The sequence below is a fragment of the Triplophysa dalaica genome, chromosome 6 (assembly GCF_015846415.1).
Source record: "Triplophysa dalaica isolate WHDGS20190420 chromosome 6, ASM1584641v1, whole genome shotgun sequence".
Lineage (NCBI taxonomy): Eukaryota > Metazoa > Chordata > Actinopteri > Cypriniformes > Nemacheilidae > Triplophysa > Triplophysa dalaica.
The window spans coordinates 2,136,540-2,162,481 of record NC_079547.1 but is presented as its reverse complement, the minus strand read 5'-3'; the positions used below and the strand labels follow the sequence as shown (position 1 = coordinate 2,162,481).

The following is a 25,942-nucleotide window of genomic DNA, read 5'->3' as shown; positions in this document are numbered from 1 at the left end:
CTAAATGAGCCAACAAACTAAACTTCCCACTCCCAATCATTTGAGTAATCATTAAAAAGGCACTACCTGAAAAACTACACATCGCCATTGTTTAACTATAAGAGTCATTCACATTAGCTGATCACATTGATAAAAATACATAAACCCTGAAATATTTGACAGTCCGTAGTGCTCATGAAACACTGAAGCACACAAAATGCAATTCAGCCACTTTCAAATTCATCATCAGGTCACAAATGTTCCTCCACATCCCAACTCAACGTTGAACTTTTCTGAATTATTCCAAGTTTGACCCTAATAACTCCAGTGGAATGTGTGTAAACATCATTCTAGGTAAAATCCTCGGCAGCATCCTGAATACTAAACCCTTCCCTTTCCTCAGAGACACAGACGTCCTGAATAAATGTCATCCTGGCTTCTTACCAGACTATCAAACCCGACTGTACACAGCGCACTCAGATCAACTGAAGTTAAAGCAAATGTTTTTATAGTTCACTGACCTAAAAAGCTCTGAATTCAAGTTGAAGGGTGTGGATATAAAACACTACATCACTACATCAACTCACACGAATGACACCGGTGCAGCTGCGGTTGTTGACTCACAACACAACACAACAGTGTGATTTTTCTCCTTCTTCAGCTGGATTCTGAAGGCAAATGTCTCGTGATCTCAACTTCTTCTTCTGAATGGCCAAGATAAAATATAAAAGCACAAATTTAAAATGTGCTTATTGGTCATGAGGGAACATTTATTAGTTCGAACTCTTTAATTTTTCTTCATGTTTCTATCACAGAGGAAGTCTCTCAGAGACCAATGGCTGATGGAAGGACCCCCCACATCACCTGACAGCACAAGCCCTCGATCGCCTCTCTGGGGCTCTAAAGCTCAGGAGCTCGAGACGCGCGTTAACAAGTAATACATCTTCTCATTTCTCATTCTCTTTATGCTCACAGTTTGCATCCAAACCGTACTAAGGATAATAACAATGATCTCCGGCTGTGCGGGAGCAGCACCCGCCCCAGCGGTTCAGAGCAGGTGACGGGTCTGCGGTCCCCCAAAATATCTTTCTATTTCTGTGCGCGTTTGATGTTCCTCCTCTGCACATCAGCTTTTATTTGCTTGACTGAAGGAGATGGTGATTATTGTAATAAGTTGGCCTGTGAGATTCTGAAGCGAGCTTTAATTAGACAGAGAACAGTTTGGCCATAATAAGCTGCTTACAGTCCCAAAGGGAACAGACTTTCAGCGTGTGTAAACAGAGGAGTGATGCATTAAATGTGAGGATTTGTCACAGTGTAGTTTTATATGCAGATAAAGCACACTTTGATTTCCTGGGAAAATGCATCGACTCTGAAAAAATGTGAGCGTAGCTTTAGCTGTGTGTGTGTCTGGTCTTGTTTCTTAGATGTTAAACCTGTGAAAATCTACATTAAGAGGGCTGACATACAGTTCAGTCAGCTGGTGTTTATACAAAAAAATAAATGCCGGCAGGGTGGTCTTGTATCACAGCGAAGGGGATTAAACTGTGTGTGATACAATGATGCTTTAAAATTGTAAAATCTATTTGAATGTTATTAAAGTCTGAAAATTGTAAATAACTGAAATTTATGCAGCTAACATGCATGTTTTACACTCTTTTTGGGAAAATAAAAAGAATCCCAAAAATCTGACTAAGTTATCTTAAACCAGGGGTGTCCAATGTCAGTCCTGGAGGGCCACAGTCCTGCAGAGTTTAGCTCCAACTTGGCTAAACACACCTGTTTGGAAGATTCTAGTCTGCTTTGTGAGGCCTCGATTAGCTGTTCAGGTGTATTTGATTAGGGTCGAAGCTAAACTTTGCAGGACACAGGCCCTCCAGGACTGACTTTAGACACCCCTGTCTTAAACCATTGCAATATGCATGTTAGATGTCAGACATTGTTAGATTTGTATATTTAGATAGTTATTGTTTTATTACATGAAACGTTTATTTAGCACAGGTGATGTAGCTCAGGTAATCTGTCCCATATCAAATAATGCTGACATGAAGTTCTAAAAATGATCAGACTGCTGGACGGCACCGTTGACCAATCAGAATTGAGTATTCCAGCTTTCCTGTAGCTCAGCGGTATGAGCATTGCGTTGGCAATGCAAGGTTGTGGGTTCGATCCCAGGGGATTGCAAATACCTATGTAAAATGTATAGTATAATGCAATGTATGTCGCTTTGGATAAAAGCATCTGCCAAATGTCTTGTTTCACTTGTAAAAATGCCAATAAGTATCTATAGTGTAAAGTTAAACACTGGTTTTCGCCTCAATAAATGATATTAACCAATAGGAGCTTTCCATAATGATATAAACCATTTGTATGTGTGTTAGATTACAGGAGACGTCCGAACGGTTGGCAGAGGAAGAAGTCAAACTGAAAGAACATATTGAAGATGGCTTTGATCTAACAAACTCAGATGCTCAACCACACGGAAAGGTGAGACGACACATCTAGCAGCATTCTGTTGCTGTCAAAAACAAGGTAGAGGTGTTTGATTCCGGGATTTTTGGAGTCTACTCGGATTTGACTTTTTACTGTCATTCAAATGGGGTCAGGATTTGGGAACTTTTGGCTGACAACCAATCCCCAAAGTCACTAGCAAATTTCCAAGTGCACGGACCTTAAGGACATGACGGCCCAGGTCTAACCGTAGCTATAGACTTCCTCTATTATTTTTTTAAATGTTATATTACTTAAGACCCCACGTTTCATTGTTTTGAATTGAGACTTGGTAAATGTGACGAGCCTAAATGATTTTATTCATTTTGATTAAGAATTTACATATTCACCCTAGGCTAAGTTTAACAGTTGTTTTAAAGAGAAAAGATGTTGAGCCTACCTTGTGTTCTTTTCTTAATGTAGGCTAACTCATTACCTTTCTGTGTTGGGTATTTCACAATAAAAAGTATCTTAAAAGATTAAATCCAACAAAAAACAACAATATATGCTATAATAATAACCCATCAACATTACTTAATATAGGATTTGTGACTTCCTGGCTGTTGCTGATTTTTTACGTTCTTAAACTGGATGAAACGCTTTATATTTTTTTTCACAAACTAGGTTTTGTTTTGTGTCTAGTTATGCGCACAGTCTCGCTTTTAAGCAACCTGACACTTTCCTTCACATCAACTTAAAAACTCTCAACAGTCGTTTAGAGGAATAAAAGCTTGGCGAGGGACTGACGAAATATAGGAGAGTTTTTAATAAGAATTTGAGAATTGAATGTGATCGGATTGACGGTGTAGAATGACCAGGAAATATTGCGTGACCTTTTGTGAGAGTACCAGTAGGTGTCGCTCATGCTCTGATTACCGCAGTGTTTTGGATCGGATGTAAACGTGTGCAGTCTGAGAGAGAGCGGAGGTATGACTTTTAATATAAACAGGGTTTTTAAATGTTATTTGATGCTTTGCGCCAATCACAAAGAATTTAACCGATTTGAGTCAATGACAACATTAAAAATTACGGAGTCGATTCCTGTCTTGAAGACGAATCTGACTTTAGAGACAATAAAAGTCTAGGAATCGATTCTTTTGGAGTCGACTCCCCATCCCTAATACAGTATCACACATCCCTATGCTGATTTATTCAAACTATTTCTTCAGATGCAAAACAGTGGTTCTCAACAGGGAGGCCGGAGCCCACAGGGGGACCAGAGCCCACAAGGTGGCCCAGCTGACTTCTAAGGGGGCCTCAAGATTACTTAAATTAAAACCAATATATGTCTTATTATTTGGCTTTTTCGGGTTAATGACAATCTCTGAATTATATTATTGGGTAAAATCAATGAGTTTTTGTGAGTGGGAATGGGGCCTTTGAACATTGTTGAACGTGTTTTAGCTTTTCGCAGGAGTAGAACAACAAGTTCTTCCACAAAATGTAGTTAGCGAGCACTGGGCATGATATTGGTCTAAAGTGACAGCCTCCTTAAGAGAAATGAAATTAGTCAGACCAACTGAACCCCACAGACAGGAGAATCCATCCATCCATCCATCCATTTTCTACCGCTTATCCGAACTACCTCGGGTCACGGGGAGCCTGCGCCTATCTCAGGAGTCATCGGGCATCAAGGCAGGATACACCCTGGATGGAGTGCCAACCCATCGCAGGGTAGACAGGAGAATGTAGATTCATAAAGCTAAAGTTAACCCTCATGTCCCATAAAGGTTGACACAATAGCCTGATTACTGTGGACTAAAGAAATACTGTGTGAAAGTTTCCTATAAAAGCTGTAATGTCATTCTTACTCCCTCTTGTGGTGGATGGTACACGTGCGTTTGAATCTGGAATTGCTCTCATGTTTTTCATAATGTTGGATAGGAAATGAAAGATCTCATTATATGATCAGAGTGAGTGAAAAACAAAACATCACCAGTCGTCCCATTGTGAGATCAGGAAACACATCAATCCGTCTGTGAAGTACTAACTAGATAATTACTGATCTATATCTGAACAAGATGAGAGACAAACGCAGAGCAAAATCAACATTCACATTTATCTAAAGCGACTGTACTTTACATCAAAATATGTGAGATTGCAAATTCATATTTTTTACTTTTTTCATTTGTTTATGATCCAGCAAACCAGAATCAAGTTTGCGTGCAATTTTTGATCCAAGAAAAAGATCAGAGCCGAGCTATTACGCCCATATGCTTCATAACGCCTTGATAAAATATTAACAAACGGAGCAGATGATATGAGCTGCTAAACCAAATAAAGTTTTTTCTCTCTTGTTCATCCAGCAGGAGGAGGAGGAGGCGGAGCCAGCTGTAACAGGTGAGTGAGGGCCACCTGTCCACCCTGTGCGTCACTTCACTTTAGCTTGTTTTTCAATCTTGTCTACACAAGAGTAATTGTTGACTGCGGTCGTGATTCTGTTCATTTTCTATTTGGACTAATTGAGGCTTCATTTGTGTGCGCAAAAATTAAGTTGCTAAGACTGTTTGATCTAAATGGGCTATGATCATGTGTAATGAAAAGCAAAAAATGTAATCTGAGGGGAGATAAAGCTGTCTGATATTAACTATATTTAAATGTTTATCATTTACAGTAGTTACTGAGACCGTCTCTAATGGACCCATCGTGGAGAATGGACAAGATGACAAGAAAGGTACAATATCACTTGTTTCTTTCTTCTGCTGCTTCTGCTTCGTTCTCTCTAGTTAGTCACACTTTATTAATGGGTCAATGACGTATGACGACCACTATGTGGTACAACCAATAATATCAATAATTGTATTGAATTTAAAATGTATCTCATTTTTGTGGCTGAAACACAGAATGCTTAAGTAATTGGTATTTTAAAACATTTATATGAGTTGTATGCGATTTTCAGGAAATTTTAGTTTAAATTTTGTTCATTTAGGAAGACAAAATTATAGAACAAATATATGAGATGATTACTTACCAAAACTCAAAGAAATGCAAGTACTTTGTTTCTAAACACTTTAAATACTAAAGATTTGTAAAAGGCATGTCAAGGAAATGCATTTTGAGATAAATCACGATCACACCACATGACACATGACTCAAATCTATTAGTTTTACATTTTTAATCTGCATTTATTAGTACACCACATTCTGAATGTTCAAATGACTGCAATAGATATTATTTTATTTGTGTTTTTAAAATCGGCATGACGAAAATCCTTAAACGCCATTCACCCTTTATGGCCATTCACATTTTGCATCTAAAACCGTGCAGAAAACGCAAGCCGTGTCGCTTTCTCTTGTCACATGACCCGCGTGCGCGCGGCACTCTTAAAAGTTGAAATATTTCCATCTCGATGAGCCGCGCAACCTCAGCGTGTCTACATTTCAAATAATGAATTTGTGCGCACAAAAGATGCGAAATGTGAATCACCCCTTGTACAGTTGTGCTTGCCATTCAACTTGGCAGAATTGAAATGTGAATTTATTATAGAGCCTTAATGTCCTTAAAATGCACAAATAAATTATACAGATCCATCAAAGACGACTTCAGCTTTAGATATGGCTGTTAAATGTCTAAAACTGACTTTAGGTTCTTTTGCTTTTGGTTGCAGATGAATCTGTGCACGCTGAGAAACACAATTCAGAGGAAGCAGAAGCGATCATTGATGTTGCGGTTAAAGCAGCAGAGACAACAACATCTGGTGCTGTTATTAATGGAAGTGTGGAAGAAGAAACATCACACAAAACCTCAGAAGAAGAAGAAGAAGCAGAAGAAGAAGCACCACCTCACACTAATGGCTTGCACCTGGCTGAAGGTGTTGGAACCGGTGGCGTCACGATGACTTTCTTGGGCTTCAAGGAGGTGGAGCCTGGGCAGGGAATGAATGAGGATTCTGATGCTGTAGCACTTATCCGAGCAGAAAGAGTGATCATTACAGATGAAGGGGAGGAAATTGTTGAAGAAGATGACGGCGGGACGCAGGAATCTGCAACGGCTGATGTGAATGAAGAAGAATCGGATGCAATTGGGGTGTGGGAGGAGACAGAGATCCATCCTGAAGCTGCTGTCGAAATGAAGCGAGATGAAACACCTGAAGCCGACCGAAATGAAGACAGTTCTGCGAAGGTGGTGGTTACAGACATCGCAGAGAGAGAAGGTCAAGAGCGTCCAGATTCCCAGACGCAGAACCAAACCGAGACACTAGACGCCCCTGCCGAGGTTTCCCAGGCTCCTGTGTGTTCCACAACACAAACATCTCCACCAACCCGATCAAAGACCGAGGCCGCAGAATCACAACCCCCAAAGGAAGTGAAGGCCGTGGCAAACCCACGCATCTCCCTCAGCGAATTTCAGGAGGTTCCTCTGGATGGAGGAGACACGCTGGGGCCCGCTACTAAGACGGGAGGTAAGAGACAGCCTGCTGAACAGGATCCTCTGCTCACCTCCAAAACGGCTGCCCAGACGGACGCCAGCAGCCCGAAAAGGGCAGAGGACGCGTGTGCACCCAAACGCAAAACCTGCCAATGCTGTTCGGTCATGTGAACTTTACGCTGTTGTTGACTGTTTCTTCAATTCTTTTCATCCTGCTCTCTTATTCCTAGAAGAGAGGGGGTACTTCAAGAGGTTCAAAATTCCAGCTGTACGTTATACAAACACTCGCAGCGGAACAAATCTTTTCTCTTCATTAAAGTTCACTATGTATTGTTACTAAAAAAACTAAAGGAAAGTGCAAAATCTAAAGACTTCCTTCCTTGCGATTCTCTCTCAGAATTGGATTCCCATCATTCTCATCTGCGTCAATGAAAATTCCACACATGGACTTGGAGGAAAAGAAGAGGCGCATTTTTTTGAGGAATGACTCTAGTGCATTGGATGCTGGGCCTTGATGGTTTTAACACTACCATGTAAAACGCTTTGTTTTTATTAACAATATGGAATCCAACTTGCGACAGTGATGAACTATTATCTACCTACAATTGCGTTTTACTGTATCACAAAGCATTTGTGTGCCCTGAATATCAATCAAAAACCTGATCTTATATTTTGCAGAGAGAAATGGTCAACTTTGATTTTATATGTGCATTATCATGATCATCTTTACAATTTTAATTGCTGTTGCTGTTTCAATGTGTTTTTATTATTACGGTGCCCATAGATGCCTGACAGAAGTGTTTGAGGCCGAAAGTGACATTGTGCAACTGCTGTGACCTTATGAAAGAAATAATATACGTCTGTTTTAACAACAGAACCTTGAGATTAGCTTTGTTTTTGTGGATGATTTTTAACTATTCAATACCGCTTCATACGCATGTAATCACTATTATGTTAAGTTTTCAGTCGACTCCGGGACCATCGTATTTTTGAACGTGGAAATCAAGTCTGATGCAAATTCTCAGTGCCTTTACTGAGTGCCTTGTATGTACAGTATGCTGTATATGAGATGAATGCAGAGTGGTTAAGGATTTTGAAAAGAAAGTTGACTTTGGAAAAGTTGCAAGAGAAATGAATAAACATGATAAAATGTTATCTGGGATGTTCTTTTGAGGCAGAAAGACTGAACAAACTCTCAACAAACTGAACATCTGATCTTCCCAAATGTAAACACCGAGATAAAATATTGAAGGTATAGTTCACCCAAAAATGTATTATTGATTCACACACTTTTCTCTTCGTCAGAACACAAAAGATATTTTGAAGTGAAGCATAGACATTTGTCAATATATATTTTATGTTCCACAGAAGAAAATAGGAAAGCCTAAACATTGTTTGAATAACAAGAGTAAAAAAACAAAAATTTCACTATCCTTTTATTTTTAAAAATCTTATTTTGTGGGAAGTGAAAGCAACCTATCAGCAAAACACGTAACTCGTAAAAAAATTGTTGTGCATTGCAAGTAATATCATTCAAAATACAGTTTGGTTATTAAAATAAGTAATACAACTCACAATAAGACACGATAACAAATAAATCAACAAAATATATACATTTTTGCAAATGAACTCTTCAAACGTAAACTGCTTTTACAACTGCCGAATTCACATATATGTGTTTTATAGTGCAGTCTTGCCCTTTCCAATATGGCCGACTCGTTGATGTATCGACGTAACAATCCAAAGCTCTCAAAGCGGCGTCTGTGCATGTGCCGACAGTCGAACAAACTGACTCTCACAACTGCATTTCAACATATTTGTGTGAACAGAAACAGTTACAGGAATATTATTTCGTCTTGTACGTCTTACAGTACATTGCATAGGCCGACGTGGATTGTTTTATAATTTACTTGCAGAGATTTTAGCTGCGTGTCATATGAAGTTTTTTGTTCCAGTCGCTCTCTTCATCTAGACCTGCTCTCGTCAGTCAGACTGTTTTACACTCAATATAAAATAAAACAGTACAAGATACTGACGGTTAATAAAAATTTGAGCTCTCACTTCAAGCTTATGAAGTCACTTCCTGTCTGCTGTTTTACTGTTTGTCACTACAGTAACAGGTGCTCTTTAAAGTTATTGCACAACAAAATGAATGAGCTTCAGCAATTTCATATGATTGTATTGTGATTGATTGTATTGTATTTTCTAGTATTGTGAGTTAAGTTTGTAAATAATATAAAGACTCTGTTTCACTGTTTGTTTTGTTGGGAAATGATCATGGCGTATGAGACGGCTGTTTGGATTAGTGATGCAGGGCCTGTGGTTTATTCAACAGCTTAGAGATTCACAGTGAAAGCTGAACTGAAACGAACAGCACAGATTTTAACCTCGAAATCGGAACAGGGGTTGAAAAGAGAGAGAGAGAGCGAGAGAATATAATAGCATTGAGTTAGAGGAGAGAAGGAGGGTTAAAAGGAAGGACAAAGAGGTAGAGAGGGCAGAACCGCACAAGCGTCTTAAAATCAGTTACAGTACTCGTGTCGTCCCATCAGTTGGTAAGTCCATTTTTCCTCAGATATTACTGAATTTATGGTTATGTTACATGACATACCGCTTGAGTCCAAGTCACAAGATGTAATATTTTAGTCTGATTATATGTTATGTATTAACTTAGAATAACTAAGATAAAGTTACAGTATATAGTTGAGCTAAAATGTATAATATGTGAACCTGCCTGTGTAAACCCAGATAAAGTAGTTTTTTGTGATTTACTGTTTTCTACATAAATCCATCCATAATATTTATTTTTCGTTTCTTTTTATCTCAAGCTCTCTTAACATAAATACCATAATATCTTCCAGGTCTTTGATCTCCCTTTTTAACTGTTAATGATAAAATGAGTCTATCTTTATATTTTAGGAGACTCTCAGCGCTTAAAACATTGTTTTTATTTTATTCCGTGCATCAGAATTACCACGTAACACTCAAGGCCACAGTGTTATCTGATTATACAGTATTAATCTCTTATGTAATTAGCATTATAGGTTATGACGAACCTTTAAGTCCTTGTGTTTGTTTCGACAAATGCAACACATAGCCTGAATATTTCCAATTCAATGTAATGACTAAAATTCAAAAGTGGTATATGTAAAATCTGCCTTATATTTTAAGCTTAATAAAATTGACTTTACAAATCACTTGAGTTTAAATGATATTAAACCGACTTACAAAATGAAGTGGAAATTGCTTAAACTATTTTTTATATGAAATTCAACTTCTTTTTTGTAATTCAGTTTAATATAATTAAAATTCAGTTGAGTTTAAAAGTTCAAGCTTGAATTAACTTAAATGCAGATGATTTTAGGTTGAAATAGGTGTTTTTTTACAGTGTTGTCTGATAATAATAAAAACTATTTTTATGCACTCTTTGCCAACTGCTTGACCTACAAACCTGATAAAACGTGTGCCCCAGCAAAGTGATTTTATATTAAAGTAAACAGACCTCCTTTAAATTTTACTTTCTACATATTTACTCGACTTCTGTGAAGGTGAACGAAATCTCCACTCCCATCTCTGTGCTGTTTGAAGTTTAATAAACTGGTTAATCATTTCATGCCAACATGGAAACAATGTATGCATCAATGAGCAGGTGTATATTTTGAAATCCCACTGCACAGTGGTACTGCATAGCATTTGTAAAGAGAACTGATCTGAAATGTGATACAAAGAAACAAAGAAAGTTCTATTAGAAATTGTTCCAGATGAAAAGTTTTAAGGTGAGTCTAAGACAATAAAATGACTTGAGACGTGTGCGTTGAATAATAAATGACCTGATGGAGTCCATTAAGAGGTCAAAGAATTGTGAAGGTGACTGAAAGAGACAAATAGTCAGCTACCAAACCTAAAAGAGAAATGTTTCCAGCCAGTTACAGACTTAATTTTGCACGAGCTTTTCTGGGATTGACACATAAGCTGATTATAGTTTGCACCAAATCAGCAAAAAACACAAAAGAAAAGCCTCTAGGGTTCTCACCTTTATACCACAAATATCATTTTTATTGGTGCATGCAACACAATAAACTCAGGAATACAAAAACAACACGACTATACCAATGTAATAATCCAATACAGACATGAATGTACAAAATAAATGTACAGAAAATCATTAAATAATGTTCACTTTGGCTTTCTTTCAGACAAATCAAGTGCAAAATGGAAACAGACCTGTGCCCTGAGAGATCTGAATCTCAAGATAAATGTAATAATGATAAAGATTCCCAATTCACAGAAAATAGGGAAACACCGGGAGAGCCAGAAAAGCAAGAGGAAGAAGCAACTTGTGTGATTGAAAGAGTGGAAACGCCTCCTCAACCTGACGGTGCTCACACCTCCTTACCAGCAGATGGAGCTGTTGAGCCAAATGTAGACGACCTCAACAATGAGTCGAATGTTGACCAGACTCAAGAATGGCCACCAGTGCCTGAACATGAACTTGCTTCCCAAACAGAGAGTGTTGCGTGTCAGGAGGCGGTAGACGCAAACACTGAACCCGGTGAGGATGTTTTAACCCATGTGCAGGTCGCTGAGGGTGTGCAACAAGAAGGGTGTGCTGTTGAGCATCCACTCGACTCACATGATGACTCTGATGTGTTTTTGTCCGAGAACAGCGAAGAGCAAAATACAGACTGCAAACCTGTAGCTGAGTCTGTTGGAAATGCTCCGAATGTCCAGCAGGAGGCGCTTGAGCCAAACAAGACCACGAGTCTGAATGAGAATGAGGCGGAGCAGCAGGTGTGTGACGATGCTCCGCCCCTAGATACAGTTACAGGTGAGCCGGCCAATCCAGAGGGAGAGAGCCGTGCCTGTAGCTCTACTGAGGATCAAGAGCCATTGACAATGACGGGGGCGAGGAGAGACGGTGAGAGGGAGGAGGGGAGAGAACGTGGTGACACAGGTGAGGAGCGAAAGCAAACAGGTGGAGCAGAAGAGGAAAGGCAGGCGGGAGAAGTAGAGACCCATTCGGACGCAAAGACAGAAAGGAAAGACGGTAAAATGGATGTCGATGAGAGCCAGAGTGACAGCGGCGTATCTGCAGATTTCTCCCCCAACAGTACGACAGATGCGTCCGATTGCCCCGCGAAGCCCGAATCTCCTCAGAACGAAACACCCATCGAGAGGGAAATCCGTTTGGCCGTCATGAGAGAACAGAACCTGCGGCGAGCTCGAGGACTGGACGACGCGCCGGACAGGGCAAAGGAGTTTGTGGAAATTCCCACGAGGAAACACATCCTCTCACAGGATCCCAAGCGGAGTCCAAGCTTGGACAAAGACAGGCAGTTTGCCGGAAAGAAGATGCAGATGGAGATCAGCGCCGAGGCGGAGAGAGAGAAGGTTCTGGTGGACTTGGGTCGGCTACCGGGATTCTACGACAAGGGCATGGAGGTACAGGTTCAAGAGAAAAAGCTTCTCTTTGAATCGCTGCAAGATCCAAATGGAAGATCGAACTCCACCAGCGGAGAACAAGCTGCCGCAATACAAGACTTTGAATGTTCTGTAGATATCAAACAACGTATGATGCAGTTCTCCCAGAATCCTCCCAGCCCACCAGCAGCGGCCGAACCTGAAGGGTCGAAGAGTGACCCACCTGTAGGACCTGGTCTGACCGAATCCAACACGGCTCAGGTAATAATCATCGAGACAACCACAATTTTTACACCCGTACCGGACTCGAACAGCGCTCGTGAAACAACCTCAAGGACTGACGGAGGGTCCAGGACGGACCAGAACGTGTCTTTTTCTGAGCCCGTAGGGACGACCCGACAACAAAGTTTTGAGGATAAAGACGACCAAAGTTTGGCGAAAGAGAATCCTTTCTTCAAGCTTCGATCCTCGGCTATGCTTCCTCAGGTGGAACAGGACATCAAAGAGGCGAAGGAGAGGGAACGAGAGCTCCAGGTGCAGAGGAGCAGTCTTTATGGTGAAGCAGCCGTGGAACCTGAAGCAGAGAGGAAAGGATTGGAAATAGAAGAGCCGACGCAAATAGATTCAGGGATGGGAGGAAGAGAAAAAACTGAAAGAAGAGTGGGAGAGGAAATAATATCCCCCAGCGAAGAGATTCTTAGCCCCTCAGCTAAAGAGACAAATCTGAATCTGACAGCCTGTCAGTCAGAGGTGTCCACAACCCCGACATCAGGTGAGTCACTGGAGACCCCACGAGTCACGGCTGTGGTTTTGTGTGCAGTAAGGCAAATGTGGTGTATGATGGATGACTCCAAGAAGTTCAACCAAATCACCGGTATGAGACTCTTTCTCAGTGGAACGCAAAAGAAGATATTTTGAGAAATGTCTCAGTGGTTTTGTTCATACAATGGAAGTCAGTGTTGCTTTCAATTTCAATTTTATTTATATGGCACATTTACAACAGCCACCAAAGTGCTTTACAGGAGAATTAGCGAAAGAAACTTAGCAAGACAAAATAAAAAATGCCATACAACAATGTAAACTAATAAATCGACCACTCAAATCTCACATTAATGTATTTAGAGTTTTAAATGAAGACTCCATTACTGTACATCCATAGGGTGGACTCGTCTGATTAAGTATTCATGAAACCCTTCTGTATCCTTTCCCATTTAAATCATCAGGCCAAAAAATAGAAATATTTGATCACCGACATTCTTCAAAATATCTTATTTTGTGTTCTGCGAAGATTTGAAATGACATGAGAGTGAGTGAATGATGTTGTTCTGTCCTGTTCGGCAATGGTCAGTTGTGTAATGATCGTGTCATTTGAATGCAGGATGGTAGTTTTGTGCTTTTCCGCAGAAGCTAACAAACAAACAGACTTGTTACGTCTGACATGCTAATGTTGAGTGATGGCGTCTGGACTGATGTGATTCTGTAAAAGGAAAAGTTCTGTGTTCTGGAGAGGAAATTTGATTTGAATGTCTTTTGAAATATATCTTGTTGCGTGTTTGCAATAGCCAGGGTCAAAGGTGATTGATCTTTGTCTCTGTGAGTCATCTAGTCTAGTTCAGCAGCTCTGTCTATTGCTAGTTTTCATATAGGGAAATGGTCCAGATGATCCACGCTGACATCCAATTATAGACATTGAGAACTGAACTGAGAGGGAAAGTGAGAGAGAAATTCACTTTTTCACTAAAATTCATGAGTACTTCCTTTTTCTATTTTCTCAGAAGTGGCCTGATGATGTGAAAGGAAAAGGTCACAGAAGGGTTTTATTGAATACTTGATCAGATGTACAGTTCTGAAGTAAAAAAATGAAAATATTTTTTTTTACAAATGTTTTCAACCTATAAAGGTGTAATACAGTAACATGAAAATGAGTTAAATGTACAATATTAATGTGATATTTAAAAACCATCATTAATATTATGTTAATTCTACACATATTGTATATCATAAACTATTCAGCACCCATGAGTCACATTTTTACAAACATTCTCTCTGCCTCCATATATTTGTATTTTTAGTGTGATTCATTGACCAAATAAAAGACAAACCAAAATTAAAAAAGGAATTTGATTTTTACCATCATGTTTTCTAAATCACATTTATTTTTCTAACATATGAATACATCTAAGAAAAAATTAAGACACCGTTCCAAATGTTCATTAAATCAAACCTCAGGAGGGACATAAATTCATCCAACAGCGATGTGAAAGACTGACAGCAGACTCTTATTTTGACCTGTTTCTCCAGTTTTCATTTTCTGAAAATAAATGCAAGTAGATTAATAATTGTAATTCAAATACGGGAGAAATATTGTAAGCAGTTCACAGAATGAAACAAAAATGAAAATTTCACCTAAACACATACCTAGCAAATTCAATTCTGGAGAAAGATATATTGTGTATAATATATGTGTGTCTGGTTTCAAAATTTGATAACTCTGTTTTGTTTTGTTTTTCTCAAATCATGTTTTTTATTGTGTTTTATTGTCATAGTTAGCTTTATTTGTTTAAGTTATTATGGTTTGAATCAAAACAAATCAACTGCAGATATTAAATTGACATCTCATTCTAATACGCACAATAATAATACATGATCTTTGAAAAAAATGATCTAATTTGGGAACCAAACTCTTCATATTTATATATATGCCAGTTTCAATGATACTTGTTGCATATTATCTATGTGCATATCATTTTTTACACAACTGTTGTTTAACATATGATGTAATTATATATCATACTTTATGCGTACAAGCTTTGTCACTGTGGATGAATGACATTTACGTATGTTGTTGTTATTTGATGGCGATGATAACTTGAATAAATGTTCCGCTCACTTTCTCTCCAGTGAAACAGTCCGCTGGTAAACTGGAGTTAATGTGGCCGCCACCCCAAACTGATGAAGAAAAGCAACAGTCAGAGGTAAAGGACTTTATTCTTCTACTGTCTGTTCTACCTTTTGACATTCACTTACCTTAACACTACACGTGTCAAATCCTTTAACTAAACTGGTGTTGTTGGAGTTGAAGATTTCTACAAGTCTGACATTTAGACTTAACTGGGGAGATATTGGGCTCTTAATAGGATCCTTTAGTATTGTTGGCTTGAATCACAATGAGCAAAACACACCCCTCCAGGGACACTACAGTAGGAGAGAGGTTACTGACAGTCACTTTGGATACAGAATGTCTGCCAAATGACACACACACACACTACATCTCTTCACCTTTTAATAGGTAATGAAAGAGTATATAAGTTTCAATAACCCTCCCTGTGCAAACAACCAGACACATTTAACAAGTGACACAGACTAGTATCTGCATTCATGATAGATCAGAGAGAATCAATATAATGTACAGTAATATAATATGACGACTGGATTATCATTATGACACTGATTTACATTTACATTTACACGTAATGTTTTTCATCTACATCCATCAAGAAAGAAATCTAAACGAGTTAAAGTACTCATATCCATAAAATTGATGAACATAGTTCATGTGTGTTTATTGCTTTATGATAGAGCATAAAATAGACTTTGAGAACGAGTACTTTAAAGAGTTTTATAAATACTAAAATGAATGATTTTATCAGCCATTTTAATTTTGCACAAAAAGATTTTAAATGTCTTTACTCAGTCAACATAATAAAATATCAGGGTTATATTTTCACAGAATGTTTCACAGAGAGAACAGAAAATCACACTAAAATAGCTGTAGTTTTTCAAAGACAAAGTTAACAATATGTAAGAGAAAATTATTCATATTTTGACCTTACCAGGTTGAAATGTAAACAAACTTCAGAGAGCTGAACTCAAATGTGGCAGCAAACTGGTTCTTCAAAAATAGTTTTTTGTGTGTCTTAAGACTAATTGTCATATGCATGTTTTTATGACTAAAATCAGCTGTTTGACAGAGGCATCATCGTCTTATTTTTCTAGAACATTCATTCACATTTAGGAATGTGAATACTCTCTGTGTTTCATTTCAAACAAGCTAATGGTCTCGTCCTAATACACACAGAAAGCATCAAGGACCCCACGACAGCGAAACCCGTTACTGGATCGCTGGGAGTCAGGGATGGTGAACGGACACGTGGAGGACAGCAACTGAGACGAAGAGCATCACAACATATTCTTTTATTCAATCTACCTGCGAACACATGATCAACTGTCACAGAAATCTCATTGATCTTCTAATCTTAAGAAGGAGGAAAGGCAGCCGGGGATTCAGGTGGATTCAAACAGACCTCTGCCTCAAAAAGACGAAGGAGAAGTGACAAGTACAACCCAACACTCCAGAAATGTCTGTGAAATCACCCGAAACACTTTAATAATCATGTAACAAGTAGTGTTTGTGATTTATAGACTATCACTAATGCTGCTGGTTGGTTTGGCACGGCCTAAAATGCTTACGATGCGTTGTGATTATAAACATTTATTTTTAATAAACATAACTATCTCATAGGGACTGAAAGGTGGTGTCAATTAAAATGATGAAAGAAACATCAGGTAGATAGTTTATAACTCTTTTTACACGGCTCGTTGGAATGTTTGATTCTGATTGGCCAGTCTCGACATTTGCAGATTCGTTATACCCAGATAACAACCGTTCAAACATAATAATACATGGTAACCCGGATGCAGCAAATCATTTTGACAGGTTTTTTAGACAAATCAAATGTAAATATATCTTTTGATAACATATATGACATTATATTTACAAATGATTAAACAAAATTGCCTGTTAACAGTAAAGTAAACGGCTTTTCCTCGTGGAAGGTCTGCACACGGTAAAAAGTAGCTAATAAAATATTTCAATATTTTTTCTCATGTGGCAAGTAGCTGTGTAATAAGTGATAATGTTCAAGCAGCTGGCTGTTATTATCCCTTAGAAAAGTCAAGGCAGCAGTGGTAAATCTTAACATACAGTATAATTGTATTAAATCAACTTTTTGTTAGTTCCGATTGTTTTAAATGCATTTGTGAAACTCACTTTGACTGTTTGAATGTTATTGAGAAGAAACCGAGTCGACAACCCACTACCTGCTCGCTCATTTATTCAAAGCCATTGTGCGTGGCATCTGAAACTGCATTCACAATAGGTTGTAATGTTTATTTATGACATGTGTATGGTATTGAATTCAAGGTTTGACTAATAAAGAGGGTACAGTTCAGTTTCCAGGTGAAAATTCTTTTGCTTGTTTTGTGACATCACTGCATTCTCGTGTCTGTGAATGCACACGGCTAGGCTACCGTGACTCCACACGCAAGTGGGCATTCAAATGAGTCGCCATGGTGATGATGGTACTGTTTGAAAGGTACAAAGAAATCGTACAAGCCCGAGCGAGATTAGTCATGAGTGAGGTCACAGCACACAGCGTGCTTTACTGAGCCCAGAGTCGTCGGTGAATAATTCATTCAGGTCTTCATTCATGCCGATGCTCATTTGCAGAGATGGACATTCTTTGAAACCACTGGAGAGACGTTGCCCTTTGAACCCAATAAACAAAACACGTCATAATGGGGGATTTGTTAAGAATGCAAAACTATTTTTAGTGATGTGCACACAAAAATAATATGTTGTTTCAACCCATGGTTGTGTTCTTATGCAGAACACAAAAGAAGATAATTTGAAGAATGGATAACAACGGCAACCATTCATTGTATGGACATAACACCCAAGAGACATTTATCAAAATATCTTCTTTAGGGTAACACAGAAAAAGAGTCACATAGAGGTTTTGAACAACATGAGGTTGAATAAGAGATGAGCAATTTTTATTTTAGGGTGAACTGTACCTTTAAGTTGCAATAAGGATAAGAAATCAGAGAGCTGTAAATGGTTTATGGTTTGATAATCGATTTTCAAAAGATCATAAATGAAAGGCTGTAAGATACAGATGGGTGTGAACCAAAAAAACATATAAAGGAGTCTTACAAAGAGTCATTCGTTTTGTATTCAAAGTGTTGGATTTGTGTCGGTTTTTAGTTCATGGGAACTGAAAGAAGTTCGAGTCTCTTGCTGGTACACGCACACTTTCTTTTTTGCCTTTCAGGTGGATCTATCAAAAGATTTGCAAAGATTTTACCACCGGTGCATTCCTGAAACATGCCTAACTATTTCAGAGCCCCCTGCTGACCCTCCAGTGAACTACAGATTCCAAACCCACAGCAAACATGTACTCGGTCATTCTTTTATAAATATACAAAACACAACTTTTAAATAAACAGTGAAGTATAAACATGTAGATCCACAGATTCATCGATGGATTCTCAGTAAAGTGGGGGTTTAGCAAAGGTTGACATGGGGATGTCGTAGATGGGCTCCGACACCGAGGGTTTTCTTCGGAAGTTCTGCAGTGGGTTACACAAACAAAAATAAAACACGATGTGAAAATGACAACACAGTGGATGTAATGCAACAGGAGGATGTTAGCAAACGCTGTATGGCGTGAAGAGATGTCATCTGTAATTTAGTTAACAAGAACTTCCTCACACGCTACTTCAGGTTACTAGTTTTCAGATGATGGATTTCTCTTTTTGTGATTCTGGTGGATTTCGGAAAAGGAAGTCAGTATTCCTTTCACTGTTTGAACTTGTTCCAATGTGGGTGGATGTGTGCTGAATGTTACCAGTAAATATATTGAAAGTAAGAAATGATGCATCATACTTGAAATTCATAGTCAGCACGCTGCAGTGGCAGATCTGATGAAGAAAACAGAAATAAAACATCAGAAAATCAGGCGGTTTATGAAACAGATACGTGATATGATACAAACGTATACACAATGAGAAAATGATGAAGAAACAGCTCACAGTGACTCACCAACAACATGATCTCTGGAGTGAAGCTTCTGCCAGAATTGTTCTTGCTCTCTGCGGACAGAATATGTTTAAATTATATTCTTAATAATTTCCACTTATTGTTATGCGTTTGATTTCCAGGGAACACACAAACATTAAAAATGATCGCTTTGATTAAACTTCAAGCTGATTTAAAAAAACTGAAATCTAAACAAATGAATTTAATTTTAATGAAATACAGTATAATTTCTAACACAATCTCACGGGAGTTTGTAACTATTTTACAAGCTGGCTAATCTGTATGAATTTGTAAAATCGTATCATACCTTTTAATACAATTTGTGATGTTATGGGGACTGGCTAACACTGAAAAAAATCAAATTTAAAAAGCTTGGTTTAACAGCTTCATTTCGTTTTTTGTTAACTCAAATTAGCTTTATGAGTCAATTCAACTTTTTCTTTGAAAACACAATTTTTTAAGTCAGTTTAATATAATTAAGTTCAGTTGACTAATAAAGCTAATTTGATTAAACTTAAAAAATTAAAGGCAGCTGAAATTGGTGAATTATTTGGAGGGGCTTCATTATAGATTTTTCCTAATAACCATATGTTTTTGTAGGATTAACATCGTACAAATTCATACGAATTGGCCAACTCGTAAAATAGTTAATAGTTAGAGTTTTTACTGTCAAAATCATTACCTTTTTCTTCTTTTATCTGCCAGCGTTTTGACTACAAAAAAACAGGGAGAGATAAACACAATTTATATCAATGAGGATTACACGCAAAATTAAGAAACTAAAGATGTTTTTAATGTTATTTTGTTAATTAGACACCAATTTAAGGCCTGTTCACACTATAATCACTATTCCTTTAACTTTAGACAATAGGTTGTTTGCACATGATGTCACACCACTGCATAAAACACAGATGGAGGGCAGCATGTGATTCTCTCCTGAGCAATTCACTATCACAAACTCAAAATGCCTATGTTTTGCGTTGATGTACAAATCAATCAAACCATGACACCACAAGGTGTTTTTATTGTGTAGCAAAAGTTGATATTCATGAAGATCATGCGAAGAACATGTTTTGGTAGGTTAGCCTGTTTCATGTAATGGACCCCTACGGGGAAGAAATTCTTAACGCAAGATCATTCGTTTTATCCATTTAATATGGACAAATTCACCAGAAGTTGGTGTTTATTACAAGTAATGGTTAACAGAAATTTTCGACTTCCCTTGTTGTTGTTTAGGTTGTTAAACATAGGTCTTTTGAGTTTGTGATAGTGAAATCCAAACCACGTGATTGCAAACAACCTATATGACAAGACAAGACAATAAATAGATAATATAACAATTTATTGTATATTTAATTGACATTCATATTTGATTGTATATTCATAATATTACATTTAATTCAAACTCAACGCTCTTTACAAAGATACCGGAAGTTAAGTTTGGGCCACATAACGCTGAAACCGTCCATAACTATAAATGTATTGAAATGTATGAATTTTATGTCATCCACTAATATAGTTAGATATGGTTCTTGGTGTTTAAAACTTGTAGAAAACGTATAAGATATGCAACCCTCACCGCGTCTGTGTATGGCAAAACTCAAGAGCACCACCACCATAAGGAAGAGCACACCAGCAGAAACAGAGCCAATGATCAGAGCCAGATCTGTTCTTCCTGTGTTTCCTTTATACACAAACACACAGCAAACATGATCTGTAAACATGCTCTTTTACATCAATATTGCGTATTTCACTTCTTGAATTAATGCGGCGGTATACAATCACAAAACTGGAACCACAACGTTACCTGCAGGGGGTGATGTGCAGTGTTCTGAAAAATAATGTAATGTGTCAGAACTTACTTTTGTTTACTTTTGTGATGTTGGTAACACTTTACATTAAGGTACCCTTTATGAGGCATTTATAAATGTGTTCATTAATGATGAATAAGTCATTTACAAATGCATTATAAAGCACTTATAACAGCATGAATTAAAAGGGGGATTCGGACAAAATACCTGCCAAATAGTGAGATAAACACCGACAGCCATCAAGATAATAATGAATCTGCGTTCGAGTCACATGTTGTAAATGCTTAATAAATGTTTTTATTCATTATTCTTTTGAGTTAAAAATGGCTCACTATTTGGCAGACATTTCATTGGAATCCCCCTTTTTATTCATGCACTTATAACTGCTTCATAATGCATTTGTAAATGACTTATTAATCATTAATGAACACATTGTAAATGCTTTATAAAGAGAACCTAAATGTAATTTGTTCAAAGTCCATTTAATAAGAGTACACACCTTTATTGCATGGTAGATTTACTGTGTTGCTCATTTTGGAGGGCAGGTGGGAGTTACCCATCGGTACGGTGTACTGACACTGATACAGTGTGTCGTGATCATAGCGGTTGGTTATGGGAAATAGTGCACTGTGTTTGGTCAAGGAAAACTGCCGGGAGGCCACGGGTGACGTGGAACCCACACGGAATAAAGAGAATGAAGCTTGTGGATATGAGGCTGAACCCAAACACTCCAGAACGTCTTTGGATAAAGACAGAGTGGGAACGGGAAGATCTTTAGGAGAAAAGCACAGTGATGTGGAAACATTAGTACTGCATAACAATACATTCAACACACTTCTAAAAGAAGTCAATGTTAAAAATGGACAGCGACAGATAATCTTGCGTGTTTGGAGAGATCATTTGAATAAATGTAAATCAGGTTTATTTATGCCGGTATGATGCTGTGGTGTTGTGAGTGGTTGCTATGGTGTCTCGATGCATTTGCTGACATGTTGCTTTGGACGTTCCTACAGTGTGTGGTTGTTTGCAGACCATGTCAAAAAAGGTCATCTGAATGCTTTCAACAGCACCACTAATTTTAGTTGAATGCTCTTTGTTGTTTTATCCAATCTTTTTCAATATAAAACCCTTTCGGTCTGATCTGATCTTACCTATGACTGTAATGCGGACGGGCCGACTGGTGGTAGAGTTCACCCGTCCCGTCTTTGGCAATGTGAGCTGGTATAGACAGGTGTATTCCCAGCTGTCTTCTCGTCCCATTGCTTTCACACTGAAGGAAGGCTTTTGAGAGCGAGACACCAGTTTGGGTGGAGCGAGCATGGAGCTCGGGGTTCCTCTGGATGTCCGGATCAAGAAGAAAGCGTCAGGGAGCGGATTTAGAGGAGCAGGTGAGGTCTGACAGGTGAATGTAAGTGTCTGACCAGTCCCAATGTGGTCGTTGGAGGGGCGCACCGTCAGCACAGGGGGTGAAGGGGGGCTTGCAGAGACTTTGGCTGAAATAAAATAACAGCCTTGGATGAATGTTTGCTTGTAGATTTTGCCAAATGCATACATGTTTGTATAAATCATAACATACATTTTGCAGGAAAAGTTGTGTTTGAAGCGATTTAGCCAGCAAGCCCACATAGCCTATATTGTATACTAACTGAACACTTTCAAGTGAATATTGCGCTCATGTGCTTGCTGATATTTATTCATAAATCATATTGATGATGTGTATAATCCTCTTCACTTTTCATATAAGTGCATTAGAGATGGACCAATACTAAATTTCTCCACCGATACTTTTGCCAGTTAGTCAGAGTAATATCTGCTGATGCCGATTGTAAAGATTAAATTAATATTTCTTAACTTTCTTAGTTTAATTATTCACATAATGACTATTTATACTGAACATTGAAGGGGCGATGGTTTTTTTCACACTTTTTAAATACAGAGCACAAATTCATTGAATTTCCGGTTCTGCTTTTGATTGACAGGATATATGGCAGATATAAAGGTGTATGTCTAAAATATATACAGTATTTGTGTGCATGTAAAAGGAGCTGTTCACAAAATGATGAAGGTTTAATATCATTCTAACTTAAAGAGAGAAGCGCTTCTTCCACAACTATAGACGGACAATATTGATATATTAACCACATGATGAATGACAGTGACAGCCAATTAAAATCCATTCTGATTTAAAATGCGCCCACAAAATGTGATATAATGTACAAAATAATAGAATAACAGTTACACTCTTAAAAAGAGGCACATAAAACCAGGTGCTTCAAAGGGTTATATAAGAACCTTTTGGTTCCATAAAGAACCTTTAACATCTGAAGAACCTTTCTGTTTCACAAAAGGTTCTTTGTGGCGAAAAAATAATCTTTGGATTATAAAAAGTAGGACAGAGATGGTTCTTTAAAGAACCTTTTGCTGAATGTTTTTTGTGTAACCAAAACTGGTTCTTCATATGACATTGTTGTGAAGAACCTTTTAAGCAGCTTTATTTTCAAGAGTTTATGTTTACAGGCCTGATGTTGTTCTTGTTGTAAACCGGTATTAAACTGAGATACAGACAGATTTATACTGAGGAAAGAAGCGCTGCAGGGTGGAGTAGAGTTTGGTTTGGTGGTTTTTGAAGGTTTCAACGTTTAACAGGATTCTTTAACCGTCACACCTCAATGACCTCAAAACATTTCCCGTCACAACACAGCCGCTTACTCTTAAACGATATCCACCTGTCTAACAAGCACACATCATTCATCCCAACCCTATAAATATGTTATTTCATTATTACAAATCTTTCTGGAGTTTGATTATCTTTTATGTAGGAAACAAACGTTGGACCATTCAATGACACAATGTTGCAATATGACACTATTTTAAATCCACTTTGTTTTCTGAATATTTTACAAAATCTTGACAAATCAGAGTCATGTTCAAGAGAGCGTCATAAATAATACAAATAAATAGAGTTTTACTTACATTTCATCTCTAGACTGAAATAAGAACTGATCATGCTGTTATCATACTGGCAGCAGTACAGATTCTCATTCTTTGTATCTTCTCCCTTGAGCACAAAAAGAGCGTCTCGCTGTTTACTGGAGTATGTTTTAGTATCAATCATCTTGTGTACTCTGAAGAGTTTAAATTCAACACCTCCGGAGCCCAGAGGAGCCTGACACAACAGCTCCACCGATGAACCCTTCACTGATGATGTCAGGGTCGGCGCTTCAGGGACGGATGACTGTTCAGCGTCTGCAGGATTGGTAAAACAGCATATATTACTACGGTGTACATTCTTTATGTTATAAACTCTATAGTCTTGAGTCAATATGAAATACAATTCTGTTGGGTAAATCATAGAGATATTTATATAGATGCCTCACCAGCACCTGTTATATATGATCCGTCATATTGGAACAGTGACGTGTTGTTTAACGTTGGAAAACTGATTACTGGAACAGCAGATGAATTATTGACCGATCTGATATGGCAGATGCATCTATGTCTGAAGTGGTTGAATGTGGCATCTATGTATATACTCTATAAATGGCATACATCTCTGTAATCCCAAAGTACTCAATGTCTTTCTGCTAAAAATGGAATTCTGCTGCCCCCAGTAGACCCCTAACAGGGTTTACAACCCAACGAACATCTAAAAATATCATTCTTCATGAGTTATTTCATTTTTCTGTTTCTATGATCAACTGAAAAACTGACAAATTCTGGCATTTTTTTATTTTTATTGTACTATTTGCAACTTTTTCTTGGCACTAAACATCATGATGCTCCAAGATTGCTTTGATGTGATTTGTGTTGGGACCATCAGATTACTTTTCTGAAGTAGCGAGTAATAGACATTATTTACGCATCCCACTTTATTCTAATTCTAAATAAAGTTATGTTATTAGACGTGCACATGAACAGATGCTAGTCATAAAACAAAACTAGAAAATGTAATTTTATTATGACAATTCTCTCTGGACTTTTTATGAAAACTCTAAATTCAAAACTAGGTCTAATCATTCAAAAAGTATGAAACACAATAATAAAGTTGTACAGTAAGTCACATAATCACTCATATTAACCCAGAAAAATGATTTCATGTTGAATCAATGTAGAGAAAAACAAAAATAACATTGATTCAACACAAAATCAAATGTCTTTGCTGTCTGGTAGGAGATCTTTTGTATAGAATAAATAGCTCTAAGGGGGTTATGAAATATTTGAAGCATGGAATATAATAAAAGTAAAAAATGAATGTACTGATGCAAAACAAAGGCAAGGCCTGAATCACAGTGAGCATCAGGTGAAAAAAACACAAATGTCTCATTAAAGGTGATTTTGGACACATTACTTTTCCAAATGTACTTTGAAAGATTAAAAATGTATATTGTCACTTTCCTATTTAGATTGCATGTTTGCATGTTTATTTGCAGTCAAAAGAATTATTCATTTAAATGTGATAGTTAAAACATAATTGTGATACTTACCACAGAAATCCTGCCCAAGAATGATGAAAACAGTGAGGAGAAACCTGCAAAATGTCATTCTTCTGCTGACCTCAGATAATCCAACGCTCACAGTTGTGTGTGTATATTTGTGTAAATGGGTCTCTATATAAAATCAGCACTGGTTGTGGAACTTGCGTAAACTTCCTTAACCACGCACAAGAGCAGCAACATATTGTTTCATGTGTTTAAGAAAACCACATCCTTGACATTATCAAAAGACGCCCCGCTAGAGAGTGCGCGGCCTATCAAACAATGACAGGAAGCACAGATACACACTTCACCCCTGCATCCAAACAACCTAAAATGTGTTTGGTGATACAGGTCAGAGGTCAGCTGGGCTGTTTACCACCGTGCACCGTGAGGGGTCTCATCCTCATCAGCAGACCGATAAACTATTAATACCCTCAAGTGTTTTATATTTGGGATTCAAAAATGTAAAACACGGTGTTGCATATGAGTTGTGTTTTGAATCACACATGACATCATG

At 37.9% G+C, this 25,942-nt stretch overlaps 4 protein-coding genes across 6 annotated transcripts in view; 2 read left to right on the top strand and 2 right to left on the bottom strand.

The window, feature by feature from the left end:
• palm3 (paralemmin 3) overlaps positions 1–7,993 on the top strand; it is a 32,128-nt gene extending 24,135 nt beyond the window's left edge. The window contains exons 4-8 of one of the 2 annotated variants that reach the window (XM_056750720.1): positions 795–913; positions 2,361–2,466; positions 4,779–4,809; positions 5,084–5,143; positions 6,078–7,993. In XM_056750720.1, the coding sequence (XP_056606698.1) occupies positions 795–913; positions 2,361–2,466; positions 4,779–4,809; positions 5,084–5,143; positions 6,078–7,009 (1,248 nt within the window). In that variant the 3' untranslated portion in view covers positions 7,010–7,993. Of the gene's footprint in view, positions 1–794; positions 914–2,360; positions 2,467–4,775; positions 4,810–5,083; positions 5,144–6,077 lie in introns of both variants that reach the window. The other variant, XM_056750719.1, reaches the window with a different exon arrangement.
• The window catches only part of plppr2b (phospholipid phosphatase related 2b), an 87,826-nt gene that overhangs the window by 55,435 nt on the left and 6,449 nt on the right, over positions 1–25,942 (bottom strand). The window lies entirely within an intron of this gene.
• On the top strand, positions 9,326–17,490 carry misp3 (MISP family member 3). The gene is made up of 4 exons (XM_056750717.1): positions 9,326–9,393; positions 11,035–13,031; positions 15,161–15,234; positions 16,338–17,490. Exons 2-4 carry the CDS (start codon positions 11,051–11,053, stop codon positions 16,425–16,427), a joined length of 2,145 nt encoding a protein of 714 aa, XP_056606695.1. The 5' UTR covers positions 9,326–9,393; positions 11,035–11,050; the 3' UTR covers positions 16,428–17,490.
• Positions 17,637–25,548, bottom strand: LOC130424799 (uncharacterized). Its single transcript, XM_056750721.1, has 10 exons — positions 25,435–25,548; positions 23,924–24,196; positions 22,102–22,443; positions 21,450–21,722; positions 20,947–20,970; positions 20,719–20,823; positions 19,822–19,852; positions 19,143–19,192; positions 18,987–19,021; positions 17,637–18,670 (listed from the first exon to the last, which is right to left on the bottom strand). The coding sequence occupies exons 1-10, from the start codon at positions 25,490–25,492 to the stop codon at positions 18,590–18,592; spliced, it is 1,272 nt and encodes a 423-aa protein (XP_056606699.1). The 5' UTR covers positions 25,493–25,548; the 3' UTR covers positions 17,637–18,589.